Raw genomic sequence first — 12165 nt, 5'->3', positions numbered from 1 at the left:
TCTAAAATAATAATTTGAAGTTCTCTCTATGAATCAAATCAATTCCAAGTTTGATATTAAAGGTTGTGTATGTTACTTATGACTTAATAATCACCTAAATTCATATGAGGTATGTTGAGAGTTGAACGTTACAAAGGTGCAAACATGGGGAGGATAAGAGGGCCAAGAAGTGATCATGATATAGTCATTATTTCAATAGGTTATATAACTACTCACCTTTTACTGCACGTTAATTAATCAATCAACGTCAAGTTACACTTAACTAAAACGAAATTCAATAATAGAACAGCTCGGTTAAAAAAATTATTCTCAAAATTCATTCATAAAGATTTTGATTGTTCATTCTCTCAACACAACGCAGTCACAGCACGAAACACGAATAGTCACACCACGTTTTGCATAGCGGGATTTAGGTTATGAGTTAACCTCGAGACCACGTGTTGATAAATAGAACATTTCAGACAGTTACTGAAAGTTTTTCTTAGAGAAGTCGCTGGGCAGAGTTCATCGAAATTTATTCACAACACATCATTTCATGTTCTAAAAATATCACAGATTCAATATTTCAAAAATATCAAGTCGCATAGTAGTAGCTATGTTCACTTCATCGGAACATCTCGATATGATGTTACATGCAACCACTATGGATCGAATGTTGAGGAATTCGCAAAACTTCAATATGCGGACGTTAATGTCCACAATGTGAAATCTTAAGTACATCCATGAAAATTCTTAAAGAAGCGCTTCAGTGCGATATTTTTGGGTACTCCCTGCGACTTACTGTTATTATACATTTCTGGTTGACTATCTAGTATGTTGAAGTGTGATATGTATGTGTGTAGTATGTATATCAGCCATACGCTGAGACAATTTTACTGACCACTGCTAGAAATACATGAAGACAATTTGTTACTTGCTTTTTTGTAGATTTTAAAGACAGTCCGTACACAACGAATGTATCTCGCAAATGGCAGATCTGTTCTTAAATTAGAATTACTTAAGGTCCTCATGGTCGCAGATTAAATTTACTATAATATATTTGATAAGAATCGAAAAAGAAAATCACATAAAGACTAGTAACATAATATTATATTCAGGTATTACAAAAGCTAGAAAACTAGATTTCTATAATGTAAAGCCTTAGTTATTAATAGCAAATGATAATTTGAAAAAAATCCTAATTTTCACCATTTGAAACTTCAAAAGAATATTTTAAGGGAACTGGGGATGAATCATCATTCGATTCAAATTCCTCACAAAAGTAGTGGCAAGAGGCGCCAAAATATCTTAGGGATATTGATAGTACAAAATTTGTAATAAACCATTGCAGAAACTACTTGAACTGAACTGTTCAACGGGACAATATTGGACTGAAAATAGGAGTGGGGAACTTGGAATTCTGAGGATCAATGAAAGTGCTTCTTATTAGCGTAAAATATGTGAGAATAACACGCCTTGCCATTTGTTTAAACATTTAATTGATGTGGCCAATAAAAATAAAAAATTGAACTTGAAACAAATTACATACATACATTAATATGATTTTCACTAAATGAGTTTTTGAACCACGTGTTTCGCTATCAGAATAGCATCTTCAGGTGCGTGAAGGTAAACTGTGTGAAGTGTTTCAAAAGTATTTAATTAAATGGATTCATTGCCATTTATTCGAAAACATGAGTTAGCAGCGATAAAATTTATTTCGATAATCCTATGCGTGAATGATTAAAACAATAATAATCCATATCTCACCTCCAGAAAATAATCGAAAGAAAACAATGACTCATTCTCCTGAGAATCGACCAGGAACGATCATAATTATAATAGAAACAGTAGGATTATCAATTGATAGTGATGAACCTTTGATATCTCAATATCAAGCAAATTTCGTTGAAAAAATTGACCTAAATACACTATGTATAACGGATACCACAGCAGTTTATTGCAATGGATTGAAATTTTTGGAAGAATTAATGAAACATAAAAATAATTTTCATCAATGAAGGGTTTTACATAGCTTCAATTCAAAATTATTGACATGAATCAGATGAAACGGTGATCATACTCACTATTCTGCTGGAAAATAGGAAGAAGAGATTGAATACATTGCTCAACAATGTGACCATCAATTTATTTCAAAAGTAGTCGCTTCAATATTTTTATTTACCATCATCTGCAGCCTACTACAATAATTTATCGATTAAGAGGGCAAGAATTTCATTGGGTAAAATAAATATGATTAAAACAACTTCACATATCCCAGTTATTCCTAAAAGAACACATGTATAACATAAGCTCAACAAAATCAACGAAGAGAGATTTATACGTGAACTCTACCAATTGTTGAGAAGTGTATATATGAAAGCTATTCTTCCGTTCGACTAAAGACTAGATTCTATAGGAACTAAGCAGAAAGAAGCTTAAAGAAATTGTTACAACATCTGAAAAGCTCGAGCCATTATTAGTTGATCTGAACCAAATAAATTCCGTCAAATATTATATTGTGATTAAATTTATATGGTGAACTATGACCGGTAGTAGGTATTCTCCTATGCCTTGATAATTTCTCCACTATGAGATAAGAAGAATCACATAATAATAATGGTATATAACGAAACGTTGAAATCAATTGAGTCAGATCGATTGTACGATAAGCGAAAATACTGAGAATAAAGTAACTTCTATTTTTTTGTCTCCACAATAAAGAATAGGTGATAAGAGATTTGAATAGCTATCAAATCATGAATTGCATGTGAAAACATTAGATCGAAATATTTGTACGTTTTGCTTATGTGATCCGCATTGTTCTCGGGTAGAAATATGAAAATCCTTATATTTCATATTTTTATAGTTATAATTTTATGTATAAGTGGGTCATATACTGATCAATGTTTGGACAGAATCGAAGCTGTCAAGCTCACAACCAGCAAAGAATGTTTGAGTCAACTAACAAAATTGTGTCAGCAGAAGGATCTGCTTCTGTCATGTGAGTAATGAAACAAAATACAAAAACGAAGAGAAATAATACAGCGTCTTAAAAAAGTAACGTAACTGGTCAATAATTCTTCTGGCATCTGTAGATTTTTAATTTCAAAAGCAATTTATCGTACTTATACTTTTTTGAATTTGATATAAGATATAATAATTTTCCTTCGACGACATTTTGAATAATTCATTGATTAAGGGCAAAAAAGAAACGGTTAAAGTGGCTCAATTCTCTCTGTTATTTTCTAAAATTACGAACACGTTTGCATTTTCAGTTTGGGATTCATCTTCGAGACAACTGCACTCTGGTTTGATGGCCACAAATAACGAAGATTTGGGAAACTATGATCAGTGCATGTCAATTGATGATGCCGACATTAAAGTAAAATATTGTCCGTTTCAATGGGCAACTCAATTACCAAAAAACTCTCTGCAGGAGGCTGTTGCTTTAGTAGAAGAATATAATCATTTCACACCCACTAAAATGTTGCAAGTAAGTTTATGCCTAAGGAACGGAAGTATACAAACACCAGCAGAACCAAATTCAGATTGAAAAGAGCTTTGAAATGATGTGTCAGTCGACATACAATTCCTATGAAAAAATCGATTAAATTGCTTCGGGATAGAGAGAAATTATAGTGGGGAAGTCCTCATAATAGATATGAAGGAGACCTTTAGTAGAAAGAAGGTTGAATAGGGATATGATAATTATAGTTGGGGAGCTGACGATGCTAAATCAGATCTCCCTTCCTGTACCTATATGTAATCGTTTCTGTATTCATTATGAAAGTAGTGTATAATAAAACTATACAAATTTTGTCTGAAGTAATATTACATACTAATAACCGTTTTTGAGTTAGAGGATGATGAGGGCGAGGAGCTTAGCCATGCATGCGAAAGGCCAAGGTCAATGTAGACACCCAGTCTAATGTACATTCATCGCTATATATCTCAAAAACGTTCGAAAGTAGAAAAAATTGCTTCGGACAAAATTTGTAGAAAATGTTATGCTCTACAACTTTCATAATAAATGAGAAAACAATTTGAAGCCAAGGAGAGGAGATAATTCAAATAAACTGATTTTTCTTACCTTTATGACCGATTTTTGTTGTTTCGGCTTGCTGTAATTGTCAAATTATATTTTTTCCATTATTCTTGAATCATTAGCTTCAAAATAGGAAACAACATCGAGAATGTGCACGTGACTTTTTTTGGATTCCTTTATACATTTTCATCACACTTAAATTGTCAAACTGAGAGAATATATACTTTTTAACATTTAATTAACCCATTACAGAGTGTCCCAAAACTAGTGAAACAAACGTCACACCACGATAGAGTAGACCAAATATTATCGAATGACACCTACATTAGTTCAACGAAAATGTACCGTTTCCAAAATAATCAGAACTTTTTTAAAATACCTAAAGTTGCCGATTCTCGAACTATTTTTCTTAATCGCAGTTCCAGTTTGTGAAAAAGGATATCGATTTCAAATTATATTGAACTAAAATTATTGTTTTATCTCCCCTAATTGAAATTATTTTAAGTAGTTAATCGATATCCTAAGTAAATGTAAATTAAAACAATTGTTTTTTCTACATGATTTTTATTACTTAGAATAAACCCCCTCTATAGGGGTGATAATATGGGAGAAAAACGCTATCCTTAATCACAAATTGGCCTTGTGATAGATAAAATAGTTCGGAAATCGGCAACTTTAGGTTGGGTTTTTTTCAGAAACCAACTAATGTTGGTGTCATTCGATAGTATTTGATCTAATCTATCGTGGTGTGACGTTTGATTCACTAGTTTTGGAACACCCTCTATATCTTAATCTTTGCACAGAGACTGCAATTGGCTTATTGTTAAATATACCTCAAACTGTTCCGACCTTGGGACCAAAATTTACATAATACAAATAAATACCTACTAAAAAACATACATACGTGTTCCTGAGTGACAAAACAATATTTATCCCCAGTGAGTAAATGATAATTTAGTTGTTACAGAATGATACATTTAGCAACATAGTGAGATTTGAAGATGGAGGGACGGAAAAAATAACATTAATAGGATCAATGTGCATTCCTGATGGTTGTACACCAGACGAATTTACTGCAGTTTTCAACCCCTATATTTTACCGGTAAATTACAATGTCAAAGACCCTACAACTAATTGTTTCACAAAAGGCGCAGCCTCGAAAATGTCCACTTTTGAAATTGCTGCCACGTGAGAAAACGCGCTATTTTTTAAGATTTTGCAATAACCATTCATTTGTTTTAGAATTGGTGTATGCATTCCTTTCTTAATGGTTATTGCTTGTACGGCGTTTCATGCTTGGCTCCATAATAAAAATGCAGGTGATTTTATTTATGATCTTCTAGTATATTATTCAACGACCATACTATGGGATGGCTATTATTCACGTGGATGGCGTTTGCTAAATCATCCAAGGGAATAATAGCCAAAACATGCGAGTAGATTTTTGTCCACGACTGTTAAGGGAGTTTTCCTAAAGTAATCAGAAATCACTGAATGTTTGATAGACTTTCAGGAACGTATATACAGGGTGTCTGTAAACAAATGCGAAGGACTGAGGGAGATGATTCCTCGATGAAAATAAGCAGGTATAGTTCCTATAAAGTTTTTTCGAAATCGATCTCCATTCCAAGATACAGCCTTTGGAAGGTGATGACGAGTTGACAGTTTTTAATTTTTTTACGGGTTCTAAAAAATACTGAGTCATAAAACTATACATAATATGAAGCACTAAGTAGATGTTACTCACACAACTTTTTTAGATCTCAAAACTTTATTATTAGGGGTTGACAATAACAACCCCTTATGATTTTCCTTCAAAAATGGTTTTCGTGGGATAGATTTTCGAAAAATTAAATTCTCTTATGGATTCTCATTCAAACCTGGAGAAAAAAGTACCTTGCAAAATTTCGACACAGTCGATAGTTTTCTCGGAAAAAATAAAAACATACAAGCAGTTCTGATCACTGTTGATTCCATTTCATCAAATGTGTTCCATAGAATGACTACCACCCGCTAAAATACAAGCATCAACTCTCTGCCTCATAAACCTTCCTATACTGATTGTAAGTTTTTATTTATTCCGAGACGACTGTATCGGAATTTTGCAAGATTTTTTTTCCCCAGAATTGAAAATAAGAAAATTTTATTTTTCGAAAATCTATCAAACGAAAACAATTTTTGAAGGAAAATCATAAGGGGTTGACCCTTACAATAAGGTTATGAGATCTTAAAAAAATTGTGTGAGTAACATCTACTTACTATAGTTTTGTGACTCAATGTTTATAAAGAACCCGTAAAAAAAAATTAAAAACTGTCAACCCGTCATCCCCTTCCAAAGGCTGTATCTTGGAAGGGAGGTCGATTTCGAAACAAATTATAGGAACTACCCCTGCTTATTTTCATCGAAGAATCATCTCCCCAAGTCCTTCACCTTTTTTTACAGATACCCTCTAGGGCTCATGAATCATGGATATATAATTGTCGTAGTACTTAAGTAAACAGATTTATGATCTTTATTCAGTAGTCGTGGACAAAAACAGCTAGAGATTATAATAAAATCCTTATTTTTTAACTTTTCAAATAGGGGAACCTCATGACTTCATCAAAGCATTTTCGGTACTACACAATGGTAAAAAACTCATTGAAATAAGCAGGGGAAATCCACAGCAGATTCAGTGCATTCATGGTCTGAGGTTTTTGAGTATGTTGTGGGTGGTTGCTGGGCATACGTTTGCAAGCAGTGAAGTTTTACCCCATTTCAATGAAAAGGACGTAGAACAGGCAAGTGTTCTTCTATATTTTTATTTGAAAAAAATGAGATTTGGGATGTGTAAGATGAAATTGTTGCTCATTTTCGAGCATCATAGCATGGGCGTTCTCAAAAAGAACCTCTTATATTATATCAGAAATTCAATCCTTATTTCATAGGGCTATACACCACTCATATTTTAATTATATTATAAATTATAAATAATTTCAAGAATGGGGATTTTATTTTAATTTTCACCTTCTCGTAAATCTCAAATAAATTTCTCCTATTTTTTGGCAAATTTTCTTATTTTGGATGAAATTTTCCCCCGCATATGTGTGTTCATGGAATTCAATATCAAAATTGAAAAAATTCCAAAGGGAAATAGTGGAATCTTTCCTTTTAGCAGTATGGTTGAAATGAGTTGTATTTCTTAAAAAATTTATTTTTAAATCACAGTGGCGATCACATCTCTACGCTCAGTACATATTGGCCGGTCCATATGCAGTTGACACCTTTTTTTTTCTATCCGGATTGCTATTAGCTTATGGTTACATGAAGCAGATGACGGAGGTCAAGGCTACAAAGCAAGTTAAAGCCATACCCCTAATGATTCTCCATCGTTATCTCAGGTAAGATATCACAGACACTTGCTGATATACAGGGTGATTCATAACTATTGGGACATAGGCTGAGGGCAGATTGTTTGGACCAAAATATGGCGATAGGACCAAATGTACATCAATAAAATATTGCTGTGGAAAAAGATAGAGGGCGTTAAATTTGAATTTTTTTTCGTTTTTTGCTAATAATTTCACTGTATATTTTTTCATCCGTTTTTAAGAAAAACATAATTGAACAGTTCAGAGCATCGGAAGGGGATTTGAAGTAACAATTTCTTTATTTTATTTATTTATTTCGACGATAAAGCATAATGAAAACAATGTAACAAAAAAAAATAAACTTAAATTAAATGTTCTACGTGGCCTCCTCCGACTTCTATGCCTTTTCTAATTCTTTTATTAAAGGACTTAAAATATTATTCTGTCCCCTCATAAAAAATTCAACTTTAACGCCCTCTATCTTTTTCCACAGCAATATTTTATTGAGGTATATTTGGTCCTATCGCCATATTTTGGTACAAACAATCTGCCCTTAGCCTATGTCCCAATAGTTATGAATCACCCTGTATAAATTTTATGGGGTTTCTTGATCGGTAACATTCACAGTTCTTTCTGCTAAGAGAACTGTACCTGAGCAGAGGCTGCTCGAGAAAAATGTATATGAAAGGCCCATACTAGTTTTTGAGAAGGGATAATCCCTTATTAAATTTTTTCGCAACTTTTTATTCACGGCCTGCATAAAGATCACTCATTTTCCTCTGAAATCTCATTCCATTTAAGAAAGCGTTATTTATTTCGTACTTCATTCATTTCCTCAATCATTTATTGATACATCTATTAAATTTGTTCATTCCTTTTCTACCAAAATAAAATCATTTGAACAACTTATTATTATTATTTATTATATTTTCAACAAACGTGGAATCTTCAAAATCAAGGTTGTATTTTCAGGTTAACCCCAGCAGCAGCTGCCCTCTTTTTCGTTTCGCTTTCATTTTTGAAGGCAATAGGCAATGGTCCATTATGGATTTATATGGTCGATTCAATAAACCAACCTTGCAGGGATTATTGGTGGAGATATTTTTTTTATATACAAAATTATAGTTCGGAAATTGTAAGTTATGGAAATATTTCCCCGTCAAAATACACTGCTCAACAATTGATAGTTATCGTATACATTTATCTTCATTCGTGGCTTTTCTTAAGATATCTGGAACATCTCTTCTTCAAAAAAAAAAAAATTGGATGTTTGAATTTTTTTATTATATTTTCCTTTACATTATCAAGTTCTTGCCCCCAAGCAACTGTTCTACCTAGAAAAACCTAATAACAATCTAGGGCAGCTATTTAACGCTTTGCTGGATATTGCTGGAAAATTTCATGAATTGTCCCATCGAAAGTATTCCTCAAAGACTTTCAATTTCCTCTTCATTAGTTTTTTCTTCTCTGCGTTGTGCAAACCAAGAATATCTTATTTTTTCCATAGAATCTTTTTCTATGGAACCTCTCATTCTTTTTTGAAAAAAACTAAAATATCAACTGAACATTCTCTGCTCGAAATAAAGATCTTGAAAGGAATATTTCTGAAATGGATTGATGGAAGGGCAGTAAGCACTATCAATTTTTGGGCGGTGTATCTGTTTTATCATTCTTTCTCAAATATTGTTTACTTTTGAAGACTCCAAATATTTTTTAGTGCTATACTCAAACCTGGTACTTATCAGCAGACATGCAAATGTTCATTGTAGCCCCGATTGTTCTCATTCCTGCAGCAATATATTATAGGAGAAAACTTCGTCTTGTAGTATATGCATTAACTGCTTTGATTGTACTCTGCGTAGGAATTACCATTGGTGTTCTCTATATTGTGGATGATTACAAAAAGTACGTATTTAATTATGTAATTTTTTTATTCAGTATCGATTCCCCATATTTATACAATATATATATATATTCATATTTTCCCCAATATTTCCAGAAATACATTATACAGGGTGAGTCTTTGGCTCGTACAAATATTTTAATTTGAGGTCAAAAGAAACACTTTTTTTCTTTATCATTTTTTCCGAATCGGCTCGGTTTAAAAGATACAGGCTGTTGGAAAACCATCTCACAAACGGTTTTATCGAATGAGATGATTTTCGAAATATACTTTTTCATTTATTCGATGAATCTATTTCGAACACGAGATATCACCCACGTCTTCCAGTTTTCTCATTACGGCAATTACGTACGATGAAAATACCAAAAATCCAAAGAACCCAACTTTTGAAACTAAGTTGGACGCTATCTAATGAAAATTTGAACGTTTTGTAAAAGAAAAGTGTTCTTCATATTTTCTCGTATAATTCGCTGAGTAATTTGATGTTCAAAAATTAAAAAGTATCTGTGAAATTTGAAAAATTGGATACTTTGGCTGAATACAACTCTGTTTAAAAGATCCACAGATGTGTAGTGTCATAGATTTAGCTAGTTATTCTGAAGGTCATTATTTTTTCGCAGCTCATTATGAAAACTTAAAATGGCTATATCTTTTTATCAGGGTCGAATCGAAAAAAATGGTATAAGAAAAAAGTGTCTCTCTTGAACTCAAGAATCTACTGTTTACATATTTGTACGAGTCAAAGACTCATATATTCGATGACGTGGAAATCTAGCGTTTGGCTCTACAATTTAGAGGTTCTTGTTAAATTTGTACATTCAGATAGAGATTTTTTTTTCATTTCCTAATTCTAAACTAAAATTTATTTTTGGTTATTTTCTCATTAATATTATTTCATGATTTCAGCGATTATGATACGCATTCCAGATTATCCGATTATTTAGTTGGTATAATTGGAGGAATTTTATTACACACTTGTAGAACGAAAGCCATCAAAATGAAGAAGGTTGGTATTGGCTTAGCTTCGCTTTTGATAAATGTGTGCATAAATTGATTTCCAAATTTCTCAAATTGTTATGGAGTTCTTTCTTTGTTCAGGTTGTGAACTTGGCAGCCTGGGTTGTCACTTTGGTAGTTATGTTGTTTTTGGTTCTGTATCTGAACGATGTTCTTGTGAACCCAACGAAGGACAAAACAAATCTATTTTACCCAATTCAGAGACCAATTTGGTGCGTTTGTATCTTGTGGATCGTTTTTGCTTGTCATCACGGTTATGGAGGTGAGTAAAATGAAAACTATCTTCGTGATCTTGTTGTTGAAGGAGAGAATAAATATCTACATATTTGGCAGACAGATTTTTGAAGAGAATAAAAGTTTTGAGGATATTTTTGTTCGTGCGTTTTGAAGGACTTTCAAGGGGCATCAAGAAACCAAATTATTCCAGCAGAACAGAAAAAAAATATGCACATACTCAGATACTTACAGTTAGTTTACCAAAAAAATAGTTGTATGAAATCAAATGAAAAAGGCGGCATAATATGAAAAAATTATTTAATGATAGCTAGTACTACACTAGCATGTTTTCTTTAGTGGCAGCTTGTAAGGAAGGACAAAGGTAGGCACTGCTAACAGAAACGGATTTATGGTATAGTTTGTCCAAAACTGTTGAAAGATTCTTTTTGAAATAATCATAATTTCAATTTTAATTGGGTGGATTTTTCAGTGACATATTGGTCATAAGTCACGCATCAAGAATGTCCTAATACAGAAATATTTTGATCACTTTATTCAATAGTTGTGGAAAAAAATTTTTGATGTTAATTTCAATTTTTTCAGGAATCATGAATAAATTCTTATCGATACCATGTTTCCAAATTGGATCTAAGCTATCCTACAGCATGTATTGTGTTCATGCTGTGGTCATTTTATACAACGTTGGATCGGTCAGATCATATCAATTCTTCAATGATTATATTATAGTAAGTTGGATCCCTAAGGTTCATACTAAACATACGTTTTATTTGCAATAAAATTCTATCATAGAGATTTCTCTATTTAATTATTTTTATTTTCAGCTGTATATTCTATTTGGTAATATTGTGGTCTGTTTGATCGTTTCCACCATTTGGACTCTAACTTTCGAAGCCCCGATGATTATTTTGAATAAAATGCTGTTAGGAAAATTAGGTGAGTTTTGATTACAGTGAATATATCTGTATCGATATCACAAAATTTTAATTTTTCAGGTTCACCCAAAAAGTGAATTGAAGGAGAGAAATAGACAAAATTAAATTTTTTAGTCCCCAAATAAATTTTTTACAATAATTTGTTTTGAATCTTCAAGAAGTTACCCAAAAATCATTACACCATGTACAGAATAACTTCTTTCGTCATTAAATTATACTTTAACCACAAGAAAGAGTGGAAGAATGGTTTCGACATGAATGAATGAGTTACATTTTTTTCGTATATCTATATACCTAATGTGTTTTCTTTGTTTACGCATCCAACTTGCAAAGAAATATTTCGACGCACCAGTGGAAAAACTGCAATGATCTGCCATGCCAACAGGATAAAAAAATATAGTAACCGCTTTATCATTCCATTTCGTAATTATTTTTCGATAGAATCTACTGAAGAATCTGAAGAAAAGATATGACACCTAATGTATTAGAGTTCAAAACTCCTAAAGCAGACCAGTGAATGAAGTTTTGATCGATTTTAAACTATCTTTGGAGTACCATCAATCCATCAAATTTTAACTACAGTTTATTTGAACTTTTTCATACCCAAACCACAAGGTTTGTCTCCAAATTTGACGTGAAAGATAGTCTTGAACAAATTGTTTTAACTTCTTGGAAATCTTTGTCACTTTATGTCGAAA

The 12165-nt window shown here is 32.3% G+C and overlaps 1 protein-coding gene across 2 annotated transcripts; it reads left to right on the top strand.

Annotated features, from left to right (window-relative positions):
- The first annotated feature begins 2683 nt into the window (after positions 1–2683).
- Positions 2684–11606, top strand: LOC123310115 (nose resistant to fluoxetine protein 6-like). Of its 2 annotated transcripts, none has more exons than XM_044893506.1 (13): positions 2684–2983; positions 3258–3475; positions 4995–5215; positions 5270–5346; positions 6612–6808; positions 7236–7408; positions 8351–8513; positions 9096–9283; positions 10188–10287; positions 10380–10560; positions 11118–11260; positions 11357–11468; positions 11528–11606. In XM_044893506.1, the coding sequence occupies exons 1-13, from the start codon at positions 2818–2820 to the stop codon at positions 11542–11544; spliced, it is 1956 nt and encodes a 651-aa protein (XP_044749441.1). In that variant the 5' UTR covers positions 2684–2817; the 3' UTR covers positions 11545–11606. The 2 variants fall into 2 exon arrangements, with proteins under 2 accessions (XP_044749441.1, XP_044749440.1); XM_044893505.1 differs by having other exon boundaries at positions 2689–2983; positions 4986–5215.
- The last annotated feature ends 559 nt before the right edge of the window (positions 11607–12165 follow it).

The sequence above is a fragment of the Coccinella septempunctata genome, chromosome 3 (genome assembly GCF_907165205.1).
Source record: "Coccinella septempunctata chromosome 3, icCocSept1.1, whole genome shotgun sequence".
NCBI classification, from domain to species: domain Eukaryota; kingdom Metazoa; phylum Arthropoda; class Insecta; order Coleoptera; family Coccinellidae; genus Coccinella; species Coccinella septempunctata.
This window is presented reverse-complemented; position numbering and strand designations above follow the sequence as displayed.